General features: G+C 30.8%; 1 protein-coding gene across 1 annotated transcript; it reads left to right on the top strand.

Moving 5' to 3' along the window:
- Positions 1–4,062: 4,062 nt before the first annotated feature.
- Positions 4,063–25,821, top strand: LOC108564567 (tyrosine-protein kinase Dnt-like; the record flags this gene model as incomplete). The annotated part of the gene is made up of 4 exons (XM_017923650.1): positions 4,063–4,211; positions 8,622–8,749; positions 25,342–25,448; positions 25,553–25,821. Coding segments are annotated over exons 1-4 (610 nt in total), but the record flags the coding sequence as incomplete, so codon positions are not given.

Below are 25,821 nucleotides of genomic sequence, written 5' to 3'. Positions count from 1 at the left end.
GAATGAATCCAATAGATGCATATGAAAGCTGAATGTTTGGAGAATCCAGAAAGTATAGATACATTCCTGTGTTCTTATCCATATTGCTGTAATACGCGTTCAAATTTTAAATTTTAAGCCATTGCCGGGAATTCTCCGGTTATATTTTTTTATTAATTTTTATTGATTCCATTTTGTAGGCGATTGAATATTTTGTAATTCCATTATTTAAAGTCACTATCACTATTGTAAGAAAATGAAAATTCCCGGGAATTCCCGGTTTAGTGGATTCACTGTAATGTGGTTCAGAAAATTTGAAAGTAAACTAAATTTTGTTATTTATTTTAATAATACGTTCGGTGGATCAATAAACTAAGAGCTCTGTACATTTTAATTGTGAAAATCATGCATAAAAACATTTGTTTACTTTGTAATTTTAATATAAAGTTTATTACTTTTCTTATTAAGTATACATAATGTATTTCTTTAGAATAACAAGCTGAAATGTTAAAGCAAATAATAAAAGAAACTTGAGTTCAAAACTTTACAGTTATGATGTTTTAATGATTATAACGATAAAATTCGGCACAAATAATAATAATAATATAAAAAAAATGTATGTATTTTGTATTTCTCTTTAGAATCCAATAATAATTCTATGAAACAAAAGTGGAGAAAATGGAAGGACCTTTGATGATAAATTGCGGGGGTATTATTTCCTCTTCTTTTCCGTCAGTTTTTTTCTACCGTTACATCTTTATTCATTAAGGGTTGTATGAAATTTTAAGCAACCCCTCTGTTCCTTGCGGTGAAGTAATTCCATTTTCTTTGCCAGCTCTTCTTATATACTGCACGAAAAATATGTATATATATAAGCATATAAGAAATATACATATTTCTATGTATTTTTGCGATTTTTATGTTGGTATAAAGAGAATTTATGATTATTGTTTGCCTTTGGATATTGGGGAGAGCAAAATAGAAATTCGTTACACTTTCTATCATTGCGAAAGCCGCCTTTGTTGTTGCCCAAATGCCGTGGCGGCCTTTTTCACTGTTCTCCGTCAATTTCGCCGTCTTTACCTTTTCCTTTTCGGAGAACAATAGTCTAATGTGTGCACACATACAATGTTAAGCAATGATGATAATTTTTCATATTTTCAACCAAAATACAACCAAATGGATGAAATCACATTAATGTATGAATATTCGCTACATTCCCCAAACATTCAGCTTTGATATGCATCTTTTGGATCCATCAAATCTATTATAGTTTCCCAAAGAAAATCACTAAAATGTGAAAACTGTTGCAAGCATCAAATTTTTATTTTTTCAACTTTAACAGCAATACCTCGCATAATGCATACAACAATAATTTCTATTGAGAGAGTTATGCAACTCTTCTGTTTATTTGTTATTAATTCATATGTAATGTGATAATACATAACGAAGTAATTGAATATTGAAGGTAAAATCAGCGATAAATGATTAATAACTATCGAGAATATTTAAGTGGAACTGCAAACAGAATTACAAGAAACTAACACGATTCTAATTAAAACCACATCAATCAATTCGATAACAACATGAAGTTTAATTTGCATAATAAATCGGACAGACATATACAAGTAAATACTAGCTACCGTCTAGTATTCTAAACAGTTTGTAATATTTAGTTGCTAATATATCCTACATTCAGCAAAAGAAACGCGATACTCTATTTAAAATTTACTTATATAGGCGGCTACACACTACTTTCCAAATCGCTTTCTAAACTGTGTAGTTTTTATAGGACAAAGTACAACTTGAATTACTTGTATTTGTATACACAAGTTAAATTTGACTAGGATTTAAAGAAAACTATATACAAAATCCACAAATAATTGTAAGAGTTTAGCAATTCATATAATCAGACTGATCAAAGTCGTACATTGCGAAGTATTGCTGTATCAATCACAGTATCCACATTTGATGTTCGAAACCCGAATTGTTCGGGAACAGAGGCATCCTTAAACTGGGTTTTGAATGTGTATTGAAAAAATCGGGTTGTTTTATGTTTATCATATAATAATTTTCACTTTAACTTTTTAATTCTTCGTGTACTATTTAAAACTTTAATTTATTATTTCATATGAATTTAACAATATTATTAAAAAAAAAATAAGATAGTCGAGGTAAATTTGTAAAAGCATTGGAAATTATAATAAGATATAAATCTACGGTCTCCGCAAGACAATTTTGTGTTTGTATAGAAACCTTTTAAAATGTACGAAACGAGAAATGTTCTTTGAAAATGAAGCGAAAATAATTTCCCGACGGCGTAAAATGAACAAGAGGAAATAATGATTGAAAATTTAATAAAGGAGAGACGCAGGGAAACCATAAAATTAGCTAAAACCTGTGCTACCTTCACAAGCATTGCATTCTACATAAAAACATTTTTAAAAAAATCTGTTTTTAGAATTTTTTTATTTTTTTTAATTAAAATTTAGTTTATTTTGAAATTTTCCGAACCGGACTATAGGTGAGGAATTGCTGTTTTCTCCCTTGAAAATAATTAGTTGATTGTATTTATTAATTACAATTTTTAATTGCCCCTATTTTTGTCCACTTTTGTATTAATATTAATTACAAAAAATAATAATTACAGATATATTATTATTAAGCTGATAGACAGTAAACAATTAATTTTGCTTTCCTACTAATACCACTTTATTTATAGATCGATTTATCCGTTTGTGTAATAAAGACGCTGAGATTATATAAGAGAATTTCAAGCATCGAAATATATATATGAAGATGTGTATTATATAATATATCCAAATATTCAGTGTAGTTCAGACTGACAGCTAATTACGTTCATGACAAATGCAGGAATCTCTATATAGAAACAATGTTTATTTTCATAATTTCGCAGAATGTAATATTGCTGACAAATGCAGATTTGTCCTTTTTTTCTAGTCGTTCTAAAGACATTTCTTTCTGTGATTGATTAATTTCGAGGTAAAATAAAATCGTTTTACTCCAACTCCGAGTTTTATTTCTGAAAAGTACACTTTTCTCCACTTTTCTATATTCAAGTTATTGAAAATGTTTATAATTTAAGTTATTGAAAAAAATATTTCTGTTTAAATGAAACAAGACTCAAAAGTCTATCAACCAAACATTTTTTTGCATTTATTCTAAAAAATATTTATATACATAACATATTTATATATATTTTTATCAAACAATTTTTGTCCAAATGTTAATATAAAATATTTATGTGAAGTTTATGTAATTTAATTAATCGACATATTGTTCAAAAAAGCTTATTTCTTTTTTTTCATAAATAAATAATTAATATTATAACATAAGTAAAATTGACAAAAATGTTGTGATTTTGTAAAATAATAAATAAATAACAGATATGGGAATTTATGTCTTCTTTTTGTATTATTGTAGTATTTGAAAATGAGTTTCATAATAAAGTGTAACCACGACGAAACAGGGAATTTGCTCGAGTTGAAACAATAACTGATATTTTCGTTCCATTCGAAGTAAATAACGAGCGAATTATTTTTCATCGGATTGTTTTTTGTTTTGTTTGCATTTAGGAAAGGAGCGAAATAACCGCTATTAATATTATTATTATATTGGGGGAGCCGGTGTTTTCACTTCTCGAGGGGTCTGCTACCATTTATTTTCGTTTATGGACCACAAACGAACGTTTCATCTATCCTCATTTTTACCAAGAAACGAAACGAAGAGAATAAGAAGAAAGAAAAAATAACGAAACCGCACACTCACATATATATATATATGTGTATATAAGCGTTGCCATAAATTCGAATTATTTTGGAGGTGTCGTAAGAGCGAACCGTTTCGGTTTTGATTGGAAAAGTTTCTGTTTGCTCCTGGATGAGAAAGATCCTTTCTGGTGCAATGCGCGAAATATTAGTCATAATCCGATCAGGACATCAATTAAACTGTGTATAAAGTGAGAGGGTGTACTTTCGAAGGAGAGGTGGGATGATGATGGAGCGGGGGGTTAGTCGGATGTTGCGACGCTCCGACGCGTGTATAAGCAAAGCGAGCGTCGCGACGCGCTCGACGCCAGTGACGGCCTGAGCCGCGCGCGAAAAGCATGGCTCGAGTCCTGATCCTGGTGCTGCTGCTGGCATCCTTGGCCAACCCATCCGTCGCTTACTTGAACGTCTTCATCTCACCGACGGAAGTTATGAAACTCCTGGGTAAGTCTACTCATACGTGCAACTATAACCGAAAGTTAATTAATTAGCGAAACCGAAACTGCGCAATGAGCAACAATCTGATACAGTTTGTACAAAGAGAGGACACATCCAAGCACAAACTGTTTCTGATTATCATTTCGTGTGATGAGGATACATTAATTGGGGAAGTTGTTAATTGGGAGTCGAGCGCGTTTGATAAAATGTCGCGCTTTGAATCCGGGGTTTGAGGTGGGTTTGTAGTAATTATAAGTTTGCATCCTGTTTCTGCTACAAAAGAACTCCCGAAATTGACTCTGCATAACATCGCATCCCTTTGCTAGAAACAAAATAATAATAATAATGTACAAACGCGGAATCAAACCACAAATGTAGATTCACATCCGGTATTCAGATTACACTTCTGAAAAGACTTTTTTTTAGTGGCAAAAATTCTGATTAAATCCTAATTACAAATGACAAAAGGCTCCAATTATTTAAAAAACAATATTGTTTTCTCATAATTAATAATAAGTGTTAATTATTTTACTTACTAATAAATCGTTATTAATTACAGCTAATTTTAATTAATTTTAGTATTGAATTTCAAAATATTTATATAGTGCGGTTTCTATAAATATTTTTGTATCCATAAAATAGAAAACAAAAAGGAAATTAATGTATTAAAAAAAATATGTATATTTTTATTAGAATTAAAAACTTAGTTTAAGTATTTTCAAACCGGACTATAATGAATCTGCATTGATCGAAACCGCACTATGCGAGGTATTGCTGTATATATATTTTGATACATCATAAAAAGATTACTTTTAAACAGAGACTCGAACCGAAATTAATTTCGTTTCGGTTTACGGATACGTTCCAAGTAAATGTTTATCGTTCGAGATTCGGTTTGTCTAAAAATTTCGGTTCAGTTCCGATTAAAAAATTCCGGGTTACTATTATTTTCAAAATATTTTTCCGGTTTTTCAATTGAACAATTTTACGTTCCGGTTACAGTTACTGTTCAGTTAAAAATTCCGGTTAATTTCGGTTCGGTTCGACTCTCTGCTTTTAAAGTATTTCATTTTTTTAATACAGACATAAAACTTTTTTTTTCTTGAAACATTTTATTTTGTCACTGCTTTCAATTTGAAAGTCATATGGAAAAAAGAAAACAACAACAAATTATATAATTATAATCAAATTTATTTACAATTTTTTATACTCCCTAATTTGTACCATAATATTGGTACAAATTTAGTTTCCAATCAACATTTCTCTCTTTTTTTTTTTAAATATTGTAATGAATTTTTCGATACTTTTTTTATTATCGAATACCGAAAGGTCATAATTAATTCTATTTGAATACATTATGAAATATTGAAATATAAAATTTCATAAATATCAAAAATATCCATCCGATAAAGGATGTTAATAATGTAGATGAAATACAAATACCTCGTATTGTGCGGGTTATCGGATTCGGACTGTTTGAAACCGGACTCTTCTACATAAAATATAAACCGTACAAAAGGAGATTCAATTGTACAACTTTATGTATTTTTTCTGTACTATTTTTTTTACCAAATTAAAATTTAGTTTATTTTGAAACCGTATTATATAAATCTGCATTGATCGAATCCGCACTCCGAAAACTCTTTGGATAAGAAGAATATTCTCAACAAAAATCACTAATACAAATTGAACTAGTAGTAATGACTAATGGCCTTGAAGAAAATCAATACAGTTCAGTATTTATGGACATGAAGCTACAGATTAAGGCATAATGGACTACTTTATAAAATCAATTTATATCAAGCTATAAATGCTGAATAAATGTTTAGACTTTGTGCATAGTGAAAAAGTTAGAATTAATATAAAAACATGAAATAAAATAATAATTATAACATTACAAATCTAACACTGAAAATCTAAATAAATAATGTTACAAAGAAATTTTTTCAAATCTTTTGTAGCCGAAATTAGGGCCAACATCTATTTTATTTAATCCATTATTCTATGTAATAAGTAGTTTTTTTTTCATTCATTTTACTTCAAATTACATTATTTGTACATAATAGAATAACTGTTACAATGATTAATGTGTATTTTCATATTTTCTTTATTTGTAATAATACTATTGTCCTTAGTTTTTTTTTTCAAAGTAGAAATAATAAATATATGCATTTTTCATCTGTCCACGTATGCGAATCATGCAATGTAGAGATTTGAAGAAAAAAGAGGTGTTTTCGCAATTCCTCTCTCGGGAGGATAAGGATTTCCATTGCAGGTTCAAGTATATATTGGTAGACATTCTGGAGGATCGCTTTATGCAGGGATGCCGTGCATATTCAATGAATTCGATAGACATATTTTGATCGCATTAGGAATGTCATATTATTATTTTTTTTATATATTTTTCAACTCATCTCTAGGAATGCACCATTTCTCCCCTTCAAAATGCATTATCATAATCAATTACGTATAAATATTTCGATTTAGTGATAAACATTTTGTTAAATTTCATAATTTTTATGCCATAATTATATTCCATAGAATGAGCAAATATTTGTTCAAATATGTATTTTCAATATGTAAAGCTTCAATCTGGTGAATACTAGTTATAACTAGTTTATATTAGAATATTCCATCGAACACGGTACAACTATTGCTTCTAGTTAAAACTGAAATTGACGAAAGCCGTTCGGGACAAGTAGTTGCTCAAATTATAATTAAAGTTGCTTCAGTCAAGTATTTCAAAAACATCTTACAATGTCGTTAATAAACTATAATTTACATCATAATTATAATTAGAATAATTTAGTATAAATAAAAGCGAGAAACTAAATTCATACTTTTACTGATAAAATAATTAAGTAAATATAATAATTAAGTAAAATCGAAAAAAATGATTTTATATATTATTAAGAAATATCAATTTTATAAATTAAATGATAATTTAATATTCTTCAAATTTAATAAAATTGAGTTTCTCTTCTATTTGAATAGTGTAAATATATTGAAATAAAAATATATATAATTATTTGAAAAATCAAATCAATTGAGAATGTTTATATAATGAGAATATTTGTGAGAAAATGGAGAGACTGAATGAGTTTGTAAAATATAAAGTTGCATTTTATTGTAGTTGAACAGAGAAGGGATGCTTAACTTTAACACGCTCTGGGGGATCATAAAATGTCCGACGATCCTTCTGCATTTTTTTTTTGTATTATTCATGAACATTCCACTTAGTTTTTACTACTTTTTTACGCAATACAACTTCGCCGACGTAGTAACTTTATATTATTATTATTAGTTTTATTTGATAAATTTGTTGAAACACTTCAAATGAAATTCACTTTCATTCAATTCTTTCATCGACTTTATAAGAAATAAGATTTATTTTATTTCAAACACAAAATAATATAGCTTTTTGATCCAAATTAAGGACAATAATTATTTAAAATTGTAAACAAAAAAAAATACTGTTTTATAATAAAAAAAAAATGAATCAACATTCAAATAATTTTTTTTCTTAATTGTAACTAATTTGATAAATTCACAATACAATAATTACAAATAAACCATTTTACATAGGCTGTTAAATTATTTATTATTTATAATTTGTATGGTATTACACAACACATTTTCTTTATTATTTAGCAATTTAAAAAAAAATCTATTTACTTGTACTTTTCATAATTTTTTCTAAATATTTTCAATTGTTTTAAATATTTTATTAATTATAACAGTTTCTTTATAAATTATTACTTATTACTTAGTAAACTGATTTAATTATTTTAAATATTAGCAATTAAATTAGTAATTAAATTATTATATTCAATTAGTAAAAATGTTAATAGTAACAAAAACGACAAATGACATTTAAGAAATTTGCAAAGAAAATGCGCAAACGTTGCAAATGGTAAAAACAATCCTTATTTGGGCACGAAAACGCGTGATGTAAACAAATCACCATATATGGTTACGAAAACGCGATTCTTCGAATCGTCGCACATCGTTTCAATCATATGACTAATTACAACTAATTGTTTTTTATGTATACGAATTTGATGTTTCATATGAACAATAAAAAATATTTAAATCCTCTATAGATTTCCAATTAACATTATAATTTGATGCATCAGACGATACTAATTTGTTGAAATATTTGAAGCGAGAAGCCATTTTATTTAAAACCGATATACAGCAGGAAAATCGAGAATTTAGCTTTAACATGTGCAATAGAGTAAATAAATTTCCCAAAATGATCAAAGGACGGCATGGCACGATCATAACCAATCCATGACGCTCGCCATCGTTTTTTGGCTTCTGCTTTGTCTGATCCACGCATTGTACTTTCGCGTATCGAGTTTGCTTATTCGATTTCACTGAAGGTATGCTTTTTGTTACCTTTTTTTGTTTTAGGTATCGACGCTGAACTCTTCTATGTCCGTGAAGGGGTCGTCAACACCTACGCCCTCAACTTCGTGGTCATGGTTCCACCGAACATGTCGGATCTGCAGTTCTCCTGGCAAAGCCTCACGAAGCAACCCGTAAGAGATCGTAGAATCACCTCAAATATTTGCCCAAGAAAATCGATCCTTCCGGACGAAAATGCTTTGCTGCCTCCCACGAGAAACGCAAACTCAAACAGCCTGCATGTACATACAATCATATTACATATTAATTACCACCCAAAAGCTGCCGTCTCCAGCCCTTGTATTGGAAAAGAATGATTATAGTATAAGAATTTCGCTTGCTCCTCGAAAATATAACGATCATAAATGGCGCTTGAATAGCTCTAATCCAATACGAGTCACTTTCAATAATGATCAAAAGCTTTTCGGACTTACATTCTCCTCGTGCTGAGGCTTTGAAATATTGTAGACCTAACAAAGGTTTCCGCAAGTAGACCAAAACAGAACAACTCACGTAAATTGGGTTGTTATTATTTAAAGAAAATATAACTTCATTTCTTACAATTCACAAAGACTTTAATAAACTGGATGAAACACTTCAGTTTCTCCGACACTCAGTGTAATTTACATTTTATTAAATTACTTTACTCAATCGATAAGAATCCACTTTAATTGCACGTTCCTTCTAAACTTCTTATAACTTCTTCTCCTGGGATGCTACTCTAAGCTGCAGTGATTTATACGCAAACTATTCAACTACAACTCTGTCAGAACTACTTAAAACCGACGTACATCAACTGAAATCTTGAAAAACAGTCATCCTCACATTAATTAATTTAATTTTTACCATCGGATTATTATTCATTACGTCGATCTTTTTATATATTCATTAATTATTTGCTAAACATTTTTTTTTATTTAAACATAATTTCTCAATTTATATATGACAATCGAAGACAGACAACTTTTCAAGACATTCCCGGGAATTCTTGCGACTCGAGAAATTATTTTTTTTATCAAAATTCACAAAATACATATTCTAGATAGTTTTAGTGACATTTTCAATTTAAAAATTTCTCGAGTCTCTAACGATAATTCCCGGGAATCGAGACTGTATATTTTTCCAAAATTCCCGAGAATTGTCGCTTGAATTCCTACACAATATAGACATATTTTCTGTCATCTTTGATTTATTATATAATGCTTATTTAATTGTTTTTTTATTTAATTTCCATCAATAACTAATTACAGAATTACCTCTAATATTGCGGATAATCATCCTAAATATATAATAATTTTGTATTTTTTTTATTTTCTTTTGAAATGTTAAAACCGTACAATACTGAATCCGCATTGATCGAATCCATACTATGCGAGGTACACATGTCTATGTAATTGAAATTGTAGTAACAATTATTGTTAAATATATTTTAAATTATATCAACGCGATTCAAAAAACAATATTTGATATAAACTCTACATTTAGTAAGAGGAATATTATAAAGAGCCATAATAAATACAAAGGTGAAGCTACAATTTCAATATTATTGTTAACTCTTCAGTGGATTCTGCATTACAGAAATACATATAGTACAGCAAGAGTCTGGTTTCGATCAGCCCGGTTTTCTTATAATAATCTATAAATTTAATTTATAAAAAGAAAATTTCATTGCATAACAGAAAAAAACAAAAAAGAAAAGATTTTTTTTAATACGAAAAAAAAAAACTAGACAATAATAACTGCATTTTATAGCATGAAAGAGGAAGGCAGGATATTAAATTCGACATCATATAATAATGAACTTCACTTTACGTCTAGCGTACTCGAAGCGCGGAATTTGAACGATGCAGACGAAATCAAAGTAAAAAAATAAAAACAAAGAATATACAAGACGCGAATGCATTTTTCTCTTGAAACATGATTAATAAGTAAATGCAATTGCGAAAGTCGACCCTTAGCATGTTAAAATAATATTATTGATGTAACTGTATATTGTAATCCTCTTATGTTGTATATATTCGCCCTTATGACAAATATATTCGTATACTTAAATAAATAGGATTTATACTCCATATATTAATAATCATAATATATTATTATATTGATGTTTGATCTTCTACCTTGCAACATCAAATGTTTTGTATAAAAAAGAAACAATTGTGCATTCATTAGATATAAACACACAATTATTACAATCGACTTCAATTGGAATCAATTTGCTCCCCTCTAATTAGCTTTAGTATAGACATTACAAGCCAATTAAGTACATCCACCATTGAAACTTGTACTAAATTGAATGCACGAAATCGATGAATTCACTAAACACGGCGTGCAAACACCTCTGAATATACTTGTTTAATATACCTTTAATAATCCTCCACTGAATCCTGATTTAGAGCACGAATAGTGTATTAATTTTATTTTTTTGTGTGTCTGTACAGTTTCCTAATAACCTCAAACAAGTACATACATTTTATTATCCTTCAATCATAGGACATTTCACGTATTCCGAAAAGTATCAACACAACGTCCCGTATTTTTAAGGCTTTATATCGTCCTTGCGTATTGATCCTTGTATACATACATCCATTCAAAATAATAGTTCCGTTTTATGATATAGTATTTGCAATTTTTACTTACGTCTCTGTTTTATTACTTTCCCTTGGGACCATTCCGAAGTGAATGCATAATAATTATCTGTCATAAATTGTTGTCCACAATGTTACAATATCAATCATTCAGTTTGTATTACTAGTTTATTTATTTGACTATGGGGATTTAGTTTATATTTGTCAAAATACTAACAGGAAGTTTAATATAAACTAACATAACGCATAGTGCGGTTTCTGCTCTGTTGAAAACTGGACTAATCTAGGACTTTAAAAGCATCAAAAGTTATTTGATTGTATACAAAAAAATAATTTTGTTCAATTACAAGCTAAGGTTGAGAAATTACTTCAAAGCAACTACTGCCTTGTAAACGGGTGTATTGTTATGTAGAGCACTTTCCACAACTTCAACTCAAAATTTACACAATAGACTCCTCATCCAACTGAGAGCATTAACTATTATATATAACTATCCGCACTGAGCGAGTTATTACTATATTACCAACAATCTTTATTGAAACACCATCAATAAAAAAATCTACTTAAAATAAAATTTGAAGCAAAATATACATATTTTTTTATATTTATTGCGTTTTGTTCGTTTTTACAATATTGAAAAGTTAATGAAACAATGTATAAATTGATTTAATTTGAACGTAACAAATATACAAATAGAAATGAAATATACTGGAAAGGCAGACGAAAATATCAACTGTAAATTGTGTTTTTATTAAAATTTAATTTATATTAAAAAATATGTACAAATAAACTTCTTTTTTTTATTTACATGGAAGCAATAAATTATAAATATTTAAAAGTTTTATTTTGTTATTGTGAATGACAGTGTCAATAAACATTAGTACAAGTTTTAGTACAATTTCTATAATATTTTATTAATTCTATAATTTGTGTACAAATATTCTAAAGTGTGTACATTAAATTATAAAAAAAAAAGTTCTAATTCGATTCGTATGAAATAAAGTGTGAAATATTTTTTTTCACATTTTATCAAGTATCTTTCGAAGTTCTTTATCCCTAGTAAGAAAGAAACAAAAAGTATATTTCCCTGTAGAACACCTTATTTATTGGTTATTAACCGTACTCTTTCTGCCTAATTTATTTTTATATTTAAATATGTGGCCTACTTGTATGAAGTAGATACTTTCGACCTTTACAAAAATTTGGAAGTTTCAGAAAAATTTATAGTTTTTGAATTATTCTATTGGATATTTATGAATATTTAACACAGAAGTTACAGGACGACATCTATTGAACATTCATTTAGTTTGTTTGATATTAACATATTTAAAAAAATATTATATAATCAAGTATGTATTCGTTTATGATTTTTACGTGAATGTTATACAATTCTCATTACATTTCTATTCAATTTGTATATCATCCAATAATTATAACAAAATATAGTCAATACTGTATAGTTAACAAAGAAAACTTTTGTTTTTTGAAATATTTAAAATTTATTTTCTTTTGTTTCAAAATTTCATTTAATTTAAATGTGAGAATTTTTGGATTAACACATTTACTTCAGATTTTTCAAACAAAAAGTTTAACCCCTTAAGTGGTTGTTTAGCGCTTATGACGAATATATTCGCATCAGGAATAATAAAATACACTAGCCACTAGAAAATAAGATTTCTGCATTTATTTAACTAAGATTTCCAATTTTTGAATGAAATTATGTAACCGAATGAAATCGTTGGTGTTCAAATAGTATTTACGTTTTATTTAGCTAAATGAATGAAATATTGAGTGGCATGTGGTATTTAGTCTAGTCATTTGTATCGGATGATGCATTAGTTCAGAAGGGTTCAATCAAATATGCAATATTTTTGTAGGGGTAGAATTCGGAATGGGGTAGGTAGATGGTATAGGATTGCCCCACGGCTGGAGGTAAAATGTGGAAAATATTTCTAGCGACGGAGGCGTCTAATAATTGAATCGTTGTTTCAATAAGGCTTGTAATTGGGCTGTTCGGCTTGCATGTAAAGTAGAATATGATTGAAGAGGGCAGTTTATTGCCACTAGAGTGAAAAGGGGATACCGCCTCCACTGCCTCCACCGCCGCAGCAGACGAGCAGATGGAAGGGCGGCGGTAGTAAATGAAAATGCGTGTTGGGAAGCCGCTTTTCGGAATTGGATCGCAAACAGACTGTATGGATGTGAGTATGTGTGTGTGTGTCACAAGCTTAAAGAGCGATACGAAACTTTTCTAATTTAAAATTTTCCTCGGATGATTTATTGTTATTTCATTGATGCACTTTGCGTAATCGCACCAACACCAAACGATGGATTGAGTATAGTACAACGAAAGTATCATGAATGTAATCAAAATCAAATCTTTAAATACAGTAGAACCTCGCTTAACAAGTTTAATCAGTTCTAAAATTTCCGGATTTTTACTCGTATAGTAAAACATGATATGTGTACATATACAGCAATACCTCACATAGTGCGGTCTCGATTAGTCCAGATCTACTATTGTGAAAATTTCCAAACAAAATAAATTTTAATTGAGCAAACTTAAATTACAATTGGTAGACAATTTTTTTTTTGTATTTTTAGTAAATTTTAAATATTTTTTTCCAAGAATCCTGAGTAATTGAAAAAAATAGTGAAAATGATAAAAAAAAGTTAAGTAGTAAACAAAAGTAAGTAAACTAAAATTACTGGTCAACATAGGGAAATAATGTACGAAAATTTGTTTCTTAATTTCTAAGTTTTATTATTTTACTTTATTAAAACAATTTAACAAATCTTGTACAGAGACAAAATCTCATTTTATAAAATTGAAAACAATGTACATTTAAGATGCAATATTCATACAAATATTAAATGTCATTGACATTTTCATAAGAAGAAAAACAAATACAAAAATAATGTAACTTCCAAAATAAATATAAAACTTAAAAAAATATGTAATAAAGTAATATAAAGATAATAATGTTATTTCTAGCAAAAGAAATACTAGAAAATATAACGTTTCTTATCATTCTTTGGATCATATTTTACATCCTCGTCACTAGAAGATGAAATGCATTCAATAGGGTCTTCATAATCTTTATCATTAGTTTCATCATCATCTTCAATAAGAGACTCATCTCTATCATGAACTAACAGGACATCTTCACCATTAGGCATGTTTTCATTATTTTTATCCAGAAAGTTATCAATGTTATTTACATATTCTTTAACAAGTTCTTCCTCATCATCTTCTAAACCAACCAGTTCTTTGAATCTATGTAATTGGTATTGTAAAAGAAATAATTCATCTGCAAAATAAAAATAAGCAAATATTCGTTTTCTTTTTGTTTATAAAAAAAATCAACTTACTTGATGTAGCAATTATAGAACATAGCCGAATTGCATCAGGAAACTTTATAAAAATCTGTTCGTTAAGACTGGAATAATTGATGCTAACAATTGCACTATTCCTAACAATTTTAAAATAAACTTTCAAATGTGCACCGACGAACTTTACTAATAAATAACTGTGCTTGTCAGATTTGTTTGAAGCTGCAATACAAATAAAATAATTACAATTTTTCAACTGTTAATCGGGACAAATCCTAAAGAACGGAAAGAAAACCGATCAAATAACAAATTGAACATTCCGGGACGTTCCGATTTGTCCTGATTAATCAACTGTATTAAAGTTTACTCACCCATTTTCACTAGAACAGTAACTTGTACAAAATATATAAAAAAAGTGCAATAATTTTAAAATGCGTAATAATTTAAATGCCCGGTGTGTGAGACTTGTGAACGGCACAGCACATCGTAGGGAAGTGAGTGAAGTGATCCAAGTACTATCCGCGCCCGACGTTGCTTAACTTCAGTGATCGAACGAGAACTGGAAGACGTTTTGCTTTGAGACTAGAATATTGCAAAATATACACTGTGCACAACATAAAAATGACAAAAACCCAAGAATGAAATATACATAAATACACAAACTGTCTCGTTCTTTTAACATTTTGTAAATAGATTCGAATTTCGTCAGCATTTTGCATACAATCGTTTTTATTTTCTTTTCTGCCAAGGATATTGGCGGAACCGATTATCCGCACTGTACGAAACATTATAAATAAATCAAGCTATCAACTTCGTTCTTTCCTCTCTGTCTTTTTAATATTATTGAAATTGTAATAAGGAAAACATCTTTGAGATGCAATTATTTCTCATTCTTTCATATTAGTTTCAGGGCTTTATTATTAAATATGTTCATTATAGTGTAAGACGTATTTTGGATGCTTGACATACATCATAATACATAACTAGCAAAAATATAAGATATATCCAATCCGGCAATAACAAGCAATTATAATTGGTTAAAATGATCTGCGTCTATAGGGATACGGAATCTAAGACGTAGAAAGCGATATGATCTCATCGCTTATTCGTTATACATTGTTCCAATTCGTTATTACGAAAAAATAATCTGCGTTTGTTGTTTATAAGATTATCATATAATAGCTCACTAAGGCCATGAAAACATGTTTACTTTATTGAATCTTCTTGTCCATTTCTCTTATTCCAACAGGTAATTTAAAAAAAACAAACTTAGTATAGACGCGAAACTAATGTTGTGGCCAACAACATTAATTGATTGATTGATTGACTGTGATTATTAATTCTATTGTCCACGATCTTATTGAGACTACTTTTTAGTCCACAATGATTATTTACTGTTTGTATTTGTACAAGCTCTTATCGAGGGTACTATTTAATCTAGCACAAAATGCACAAATAATAAATGTAGAAGTAAACAATAATAAACGTAAAATATAATATTTACATATTTTTGAGACAGCTACAAATGTCTATAGATTATAGGTCAATAAAAACTACGTTATGTGAAATGCATTTGAATGTTTACGTTGTATTTGATGAATGCCTAATAGATATCAGCATTCTTTTGTTTACACGAAACTGCACGATGTTTTGAAGTTACAAAGAAATAGATAATAAAAAAAAAGGTTTAGGGGAGGCTTCAAAACCGATCGTTGCGAACCGCCCCTTGGCGGCGGCGTTATTACATCATAGTTTTAACAGCACGTCGCGTGTATTGTTATTTTATGGAAGCTATCGATTAATTGATTATTTATTTTTGTTCTTTTGACGTTAAATTGAACGTATTAGTTAGTGCGTGCGCCTATTATATAAGTAAAAAAGTCTGTTACAGTTTATGATAGAATTAAGAACATTTTAAATTATTTTATATAGATTAAGTAAATGCGGCTCTTTTGATAATAAATTGCGGCTCTCTCACTATATTAGATTCTTCACATTGGCTCTTTTCACGTATTTAGCTACAAATTAAAAATACAGTCGATTTCGATTAATACATCGGAAGTTGCATTTCCATTTGTTTACATTTTTTAGGATTTGTCCCTAATATGCGGATGTCCCGATTAATCTGTGTCCCAATTAAGCGAAATAGACTGTATTTAAATCAATAAATTTCTCATAAAATTATTATTCATAAAACAAAAATTGCCTAGTTTGTACCACTTGTAGTTATTTGAATTTAACTACCTGTGCTGTTGTATAGTTACATTATAGTTTTATGGCTTTGTATTGTATATTTTATGAAAGCTATTGATTATTTCTTTTATTTTACTTTTTTTTTGGGGTCCGGGTTAACTTTGATGCATGTTAAATTGAACGCTTTGAGGCTTACGACTATTTTATGCGTCCCATATAATCGAGGAGGCTGTTTACAGTGGGATAATTCCAAACGGGAGGACTATTACAGTTCCGCTTTCCCGATTTAATTAATGCGCCGGCATTTATGCTCAGGAAGTGCAGAATGTCGCACCAAATGACAAATAACCAACGGCCGGCGACAATGGGCCCCAAATAATTACTTCCTAACCCCGGCAAATTCGAATTTACTGACACTACACCTCACCCCTCTCGCCCTTAGGCACCCTACACTTCAACCGTGTAGTCGGATCGCGCGAGTATTACATCGGCCACATCGTCGATAAATCAATTAATTTCGCCTTTCTTTGTACTTCGGCCGCCTTCCCTTTCACATACGCAGCTACGTTGTTGTGACCGTCTTTTTCCCCTTCTTCTTCTTCATTCGTTTTCCTCCTTGTCGTGAAATAAACTAAGGAATAAAAGTCCTGGGGAAGGTCGCTCGGAGGTTTTCCGGATTGCTGTTAGCAATTACGTTGTTTAAATATGGCAGGGTCGGTGCGGAAATTGCGCCCATCACTTTGCGACTTCGCAAACTCGATCTTCTACGTAGTGGAATAATTAAAATTTAGGACGAGAGATTAAATTTAAATGTACAAAGCGTTTTCTTATTCGCGAAATGAGCAGAGCCACAAGGGACAGCAACTAGAACAACAACAACAACCAGGAGAACGACGTCGACAACTTTAACTATTTACTAAGGACAATTCCCTGTGAGACTGATTCTTTTTGGTAAATAATCAATGGGAAGGCGATAGAATCCCATGCGAATCATTGTTCGAATGAATATTGAATGTATTAAGAATATTTGGGGAGATGATCGAAGTTGCTGAAACGGAAATTCCCGGGAATTTTGGAAAATTTCAAAATTGAAAATGGCACTCAATTATAATGATATCTCTGAAACATTTCCATGCAATAGTGATAGTGACTAAATAAAAATTTCAAAATATAAATAAAGAAATGTATTTTTAATTTCTCGAGAATTCCCGGGAATGTCTTAAACAGTTGTCTCGGGAATCAAAAAAAATGTCGATAGTCCATACGACTACAAACATCACCAAATTCTGAAAAACATAATCAAATATATAATTTCAAAATATATTTACTACATTATATTTAGATAGTCGATAATCGATTTCGATGGGGTGGTAATCTACTTCTGGGAAAGCTTCTAACCCCTTTGTACCCCCCGTGAATCGTTCGAATGAATATTGAATGCATTAAGAATGTTCAGGGAGGGATGACGGCAATGAGCGAAGCCACCAAGTGGCCAAATCGATTGCACGTGACGGCCGGAATGTTCGGCATCCAATTAAAGCTGCTGGCTGTCACTGAAGTGTCGAGATTTGTCTTCGGCCGCGCACATAAAACTCTAACAATTTACTATCCAATTTTGCGCAATCCTTCGACGACCACACACACCACGCTCCGGGGGAATCTATCCTATGCCATCCTATCCTATCCACCGAATATTCACTACATCTACATTGCAAATCGATTGCGTACACATCCAGAAACCACCAAAATCAACCGCCGATACCATCATCTAATGTCTTACATTAAACGCAAAACACTTAACCGATGATTGCCAAAATACATACCAAATTTTGATCATTCAAACAACATTACTTCTAATTTTATAACTCTTTGCGTACCAGTGATTCCAACCATGAGACCACACATAATGAATAATTATTTCCAATGTTTTTTTTTTCAAAAACTTAAGAAACATAGAAAAATTTGATCATGCATTCGTAAAGTATTACACTTTTTTAACCTAATTTATCCAAAAAAAATCGACAAAATTATTGTTAAAACAGTTTTTGTTACATGCTCAAGAAGATGAATTTCGAACTCATACAAAGTTACAAATATTAGTTTTAGATGTAAATCAAATAATTGCAATAATGAAAATGTATATAAATTGTAAAAATAGGCAGAAAATGAACTAGAAATAAAAAAAAAAACATTAAAATTAATAAGCAAGTAGACGAAATTACTAATAAAAATATACGTGTTTATTTAATAAAATGATTGTTAAAATAATTTATTTCCATTTATATTTGTTTAGGTAGTAACTCATATTTTGTTGTTTATTTACAGTTATTTTTTTTATCTATAAATAATACTTTTGTAGCTGTAATATAACTTTATTAGCATCAGTGGAAATTTTAGATTAAAATTATTGAAACTGTAAGCCTGAATGAAAATCTAAAAAAAACAGTGTGTTTATAAATATTTTAACAATTTAATTAAAATCTTAGATGATATTGTGTTGACATTTGACATTTATTTTAAATCGCTCGAGAGTAAATTGAAGTTATTTTTGCACTTGAATTTTTTGCACCATCTGTAGACGCTTACACTGAAAAATAGCAGAAATTCAACGGCAGACGCGCAATTAGTGGTATGAGTCTACGGAGTCTCATTTGCATTTATGTAAATGTGCAACGTATACGTGACAAACTTGAGGAAATTGAAATGTCTTGATGACATTAGTTCAACCAGTATCTATATACGTCAGTTAATATATTATGTAGTCTCAGCTACTGCCAATATTATAAATTCATTCATTCAGAAATTATATAAATATTTACGCTTATTTAGTCAATAAAATATATCTATAAAATAATTAACAGAATTCAGCACAAACAATTTTTAATTGTAAAAAAAATATTTAAAAAATATGAGTAATAATAATAACAATAAAACGAAAAAATAAACATTTTAAATAACGATATGTGAAGTATTCACAACATCTTTTGTGGCTTTTATTATATACATATATTCCTTTATGCATGAATTCATTCACAGCTGATGCAGAATTATACAAAAAGAAAATCGAGATCAAAAGTAAAGTTTGCCGTTTTACGTGCAACCTTTAAAAACCAATATTAACAGATTCCCCAGACTTCTTTAGAATTCAAACATTCCATATACGTATATAAAGAAAAATAAGATCGTCGAAATATACAGCTTATGTAACAATACTTTTAGTACATATAAAGAAAATAGTCTTTCTATAATTTTCGTTTTTATAATAAAATATGAGACTTTATTATTTTTTTTTTGATAATAATTTTATTTTGTAATTATTTATGTATTTAACGAAATGTAATTTGTTTTTATATAATAAAAAATACCCTGAGATATGCGGAATGGAAACATTCTATAGATCAAAAAGATTTATTCCGTCGATGCAAAGTAATTATACAAGTAAAAGACGTATGTTATGAAATAAATTTATTAAATGATACAAGAAAATACTTCAGAGAATCAAGAAAAAAAAGTAGCATATAACATAAAATGAGATACTTAACTTTTTTAAGTTTTACATAGAAAGATGTTCTTTATAATTTTATGAGAAAGTACATATGTAAATATAGTATGTTTCGGTTTAAAACTATTAAAAAATCGAATTCGTAAATACAGCTATACCTCGCATAGTGCGTGTAATCGATTCATCACTGTTTGAAACCGGACTAATCGAGGACTTTAAAACTTCATAAAAATAAACAGAGACACAAAAAGAGACATGACTGTATATGACATGATTCAGTTACTTAACATTTCTAAATTTTAAAATACTGCATTACTTCGCATAGTGCGTGTAATCGATTCATCACTGTTTGAAACCGGACTAATCGAAGAGTTTAAAACTGCATAAAAATAAAGGGAGATGAAAACAATGTGGAAATATGAATTCCACGTGCATATCAGTTCAACTGTTGAAAAATACCACGTATTGTGTACTTGAAATTGAAAAATAAATAAAAATCCGTATACTAAAAAATGATCATTAGACCATAATTCCATGGCAAAAAAAAATAATATTGAATTGATTACAAAAAAAAAAATACATATAACCACCCTTAGTATTGTGTGTGGTGCAAGTAAGCACGTAACATGGAATAGCGAATTTGGAAAAACAAAAATATGAGCGGAAATTCGGAGAAAAATACGAGGTACGTGATGCGTGCGAATAATGCTTCATTTGTGAATTTCGGTGTACCAATAAATGCGGTCGCGCCGCGATGAATGAAATTACGCGAAAACAAATCTGTTGTTATTAAAATTGAAATTCGAACCGCGGATGGCATCGATAGCGATTGGTGTTCTAGTGGGGTTGTTCTAAAGGGGTTGTGGGGGGTCTACACGGGGTGGTGGTATCGGTTGTCGGGCGGACGGACTGTGCGATTTACATAACAGACACCGGTTTGATTGGTGACCGGTCTATCCCCCTAGCCTCGTGCCGGTGCATTGTTTCAATCCCATTTATCTTCGGAAACCAGAAACTTGGATTGAGACAGGGGTGGCAAAAATATGACAAAACATGATCCCTTTGCACGCTTCTACAAACTGATACAAGCCCTGTGTTTCCATCATCATTTTATCTTAGTAATTATATCGCAAATTGAAGATCTTCCACCCATCCTTTGACAATCCACTTATAATCTCCAGTTTCCAGACTTTCTGTGCTGAAGAACACCAACTCGAAAGTAATTATAAAGAATGAAGGACGGAGATATTACATTTTCTATACTAAGCAAATATTATATATTTTGGAAATTTCATTCAAGAAAAATAATAACAATATTAATTAGAATAATACAATTATTATTTAAAGAATAAACTATCATCTGCAACATCTAATTTCTGCAAAATATAATAATTCCTCGCATAGTGAAGATAATCGGTTCTTCCAATATCCCGCACTCTTTGAAACCGGACTAGTCGAGGACTTAAAAACTATGTAGTAAGTTATATTAAAAGAGGTAATCGTCGCCGATTCACAAAAACTCTGCTGCGAAATAACGCTTATTAATTGCTGATTTTACACTTATATTGAACTAAACCCTATAGTTACCTCACTGTAAAAAATGGTTCATTTTACGCCGATTCGATTTGCGACGGCTTTTATAGGAACGGAACTGCGGCGTAAAACGAAAACTAACTGTATATGAAATATAGATGTATGAAGAACATATTTATATGTAATAATTAAAATCAATAGTTAATTTACTGTTCTTATTGAAAACTTGAAACGCAATTTAAATGGTACAATGAAATGTATGTAGCGTATTTGAATGAAAACAAATCTACTTCTGGTATAATCTAATATATTCAAGCTTAATAGCGTTCTGGTAATAGCTGTATGTCTCCGTGTATATATATATGTATTTATATTGTAAGTTGTCTACCCAACATGCAACAGACAAATTCAATTATTATACTCGATGCATATCCACTCTAAAAAATCGATATTTGCTACATTAGATTTAGCTCGGTCAACAGTGGCAACCCCAGGTTTGAAACATTTAAGCTTGAATGGCTGATGCTTTCACATATGCGTGATGCTTATATAAAATTCCTCGATAAATAACCTCCACAGCTAATAATAAACAAGCTTTTTAAATAACACAGAAAATATATATATATATATACATATAATAGAATGTAATATACATACAATAAACATATTGCTCTTTTCTCAATGTTTATAATATTTTTGGAATTAATACTTTTCCATATAAATGTTTTATTTTCTATATATTGAATTATTTGTACATTTTGTGAGGACTATTAACTATAAATATTTTCGCACAAAATGAATATTTTTATCCAAAATTTGATACTGTATTCTAATCTGGGAAATCTGTAACTAAGCCCCTAAAAGTTAATCAGTATACAACAATACCTCGTGTAGTACGGATTCGCTACAGTGCGGTTTACAGATGAATGAAAAATTTTCAACGATAAAAAATAATGTTTCCTATATTTCTTGAAACACATAGTTGAGATGGATGAACAAATGGAGAAGAGCAATATTGTTTCTGATAGAATGCTCTGAATCGGTCAGCATTAAACTTGTCTGATAACAGTTTATAAATAGATTGGATGGCAGGAGTGGACGATACGTACAATTCAGTGGAGGGTGTTTGTTTCCGGTTTAGTTATAATGATGCGGTCTCAGTAATTGGCAGAAACCGGGATGAATGGAAACGTAACAGTTTGAAGTGATGTTTAACAGCAATGAACGAACGGTTTTCCATGCACGATCCTATGATCGGTAACCCGTGGTAACAACCAATATGTGGATGGCATAATTGGAACGGAATGCGCTGAACTGGATCGACGATTTTCGCTTTGCATTTGAAGCGGGACAAAACGCCACCCCCCAAAATCGCGGTTTCAAAAAGAACCCACCCCAAAAAAATATTAACTAGATTTTTATTTGATGTAGAACTGCAGTAACAAATATTCACTAACTTTATATTTATAAGAAAGAGCACAAATACGGAAATTTTGCATTTGGCGCGTGACACAATACTTCCCCCGTATCAAAAAGATCCGCAAAAAGCGGAGGCAGAAATAATCGCAATTACGCAGAACCCGTGCAGCCCTTATCTGTAGCCAGGTGGATTCCGGGGAGAAATTGAATCTCGCTACTTTATGAATCTCGGCGACAGGATTTGCGCGCGCCCTCCCCTCTTGGGGGGACATAAAACCGACGAATTTACTGCTCCCCAACCCCCGCAACGAACTTTCCTGCCATAAACAGTTCGAATAAGCCCACCAAAATTTACAAACTATTTCTGGAGGCTAAGCTGCTAAGGGCTGCCAGCTTTATTTATCGACTAACTACACCAATTATACGCTCCTTAATTGAGCCGGCAAAACTGCCGTCCCTTCCCCCGACTTTACGGTCAGTAGGCTTCCAGCATAAAAATCGATACACCTGTTTTATTTACCCAAATATGAAGAAGCAGGGTGGAATGAAACGAAGGGATGAGGGACTAAACTCCAATTGATAGAATGTCGGATTCAGTCGACCGGAAGGGGTGGCGCGATGAAATTACGTGGCAAGTGTTGTAGAAATAATTGGCCGTTTAAGGAAACTGTCAGAAATTCGCTATATATATATAAATATATATATACACGTTTCATCGTTCCGCTTGCAAATATTCTTTTAAAAAAATTTTCATTTCCGATCTTTTGAAAAGGGGGAATCGGACCCTCGCCCATCCATTTACAACCCTCCGTTCCTTTGCTAAACGCCACCGTTCAACCACCCACCCGACGTTTCCCATTCCTCTCCCTCTTTACGCGCGTCTTTGCAAACTAACCTTGCGAATCAATAGGAACCTTAATAATTTCGCAGGAATTTTCGCATTTTCCGACAGATAAATGTCGCTGCTTTAATTGGATCCGCAGAACGCGTGGTGCCGCCGCTTTTCATAAAACTTCATCCTTTCGCAGGATGATGCGATTAAACAGGATTAAAGGTCGCACATTAATCCGAGGCTAACCTAGACGAATTTAATTTCATTATAATTGCAATTCTGAGATGATTGAAAAACGTCGCGACGTAAAAGCGAACCTGTGTTTTTGGTTCGAGCGGTGTGGTCTGAAGGGGTGACAGGGTGGTTCGTTCTACACGAAGGACAAATATTTTTCTTTCCGCGCCAAATCCGGCTGACGACAAGCCATCGACATCTACTTGCTTTTAAGGTTTGTTCGAAAATAACTGGAGGCGGCGGGAGATGCGAGCAGGAGGCAAAACTTATATTGTATGGAAACCGAAATGCTGATATATTCATGAATGGTTGACTTCGGCGTCTTGGTATTGCAAAAAGCAATTACAAACTTTTGTATATGATATTTATGCATTTCATAGGCTATTGCGATTTGTACATTAAATTGCCTTCCGATCAAATTTACTTTTCAATTCTCATGATTTATCCAGATGTTATATTTATTTATAAATCTTCATTTACCCTAATTGCGGCCATTTAAATATTATAAGATTTTTAAGAAAATTAAATTAAAACTATAACTATAAAAATATATCACACGATATTAAAAATATATATATAAAAATTGTTAAATTCCGGGAAAATAGTTGAAATATATATTCCATACATTCTAAATCCCGGATGCCTTCGGGACAGATGAATGATTAGAAATGGAATATTAACAATGATGATGCTAAAAATATACGTTTTTGTCAATTCTAACAAAAAAATGCGTTGGTCTATCTAATCATTGTGTTGTTATATTCGGGAAATCCCGGGATTTTAAGGAAAAATCTCAGTCTTTTAAGAAGATACTGCAGATCATTTTCTATTAATGTATTTCATAATTATTAATACATACAACGAGAAGATTGATAATTCTGAATGTAAAAATTAAGATCATTATTATTTCAAATAAATCAATCAATTATGGTAGTTTTCTCGGGAAATAATCCATTAATTCCTTAGATTAGCAGTAAATGCGTAATATGATGGTTTTTCTGTCTGAATTTAATTGGTGTTTTCATTGACTTAGGTATAATGTATTTTGTGATATTGAAAGACAATTCATGTTATCTTTGTATGTGATTTCAGCTACCGTACGTGCTATCAGTGAAATACAATACGGAGGGTGCATTGCTGCCACCCCAGATGAATATTTCATCAGCCGGTGTGATCCCGACATCTGTGCAGACATTTCGGTAAAATTGAAGTCAAATATGAATGAGACGTTATTAAGGGGAAATATTCACTTTTCCTACTCGTCATTCAACCAACCCCATTGTTCCAATGTTTTATTTTGCAGTCTGCGTTTACTTTGCACCGGTTTGGAGGCGACCCAAACGGAAGTCCAGCTCCATTTGAACGTCAGCACCCACAACAAGCTACACAACAACACATCCGTGAAGATTCGCAGGAACAAGATCTGCCAGAAAGGTATGAACCGCAAATTCCAATTAAACTCGAGCAACAATCCCATTAAGGCCAGCACCCCCATACCTAAAATTTGCATCAATTATCCAAAAGATGCGACCGAATGCCGACATACATTCGGTCGGCTGTGGGGTGGTGGAG

Source organism: Nicrophorus vespilloides, unplaced genomic scaffold, assembly GCF_001412225.1.
Source record: "Nicrophorus vespilloides isolate i.1.1-1 unplaced genomic scaffold, Nicve_v1.0, whole genome shotgun sequence".
In the NCBI taxonomy this organism is placed as follows: Eukaryota; Metazoa; Arthropoda; class Insecta; order Coleoptera; family Silphidae; genus Nicrophorus; species Nicrophorus vespilloides.
Note: the sequence above shows the minus strand (reverse complement) of the source record. Positions and strands in the feature narration are given on the sequence as shown.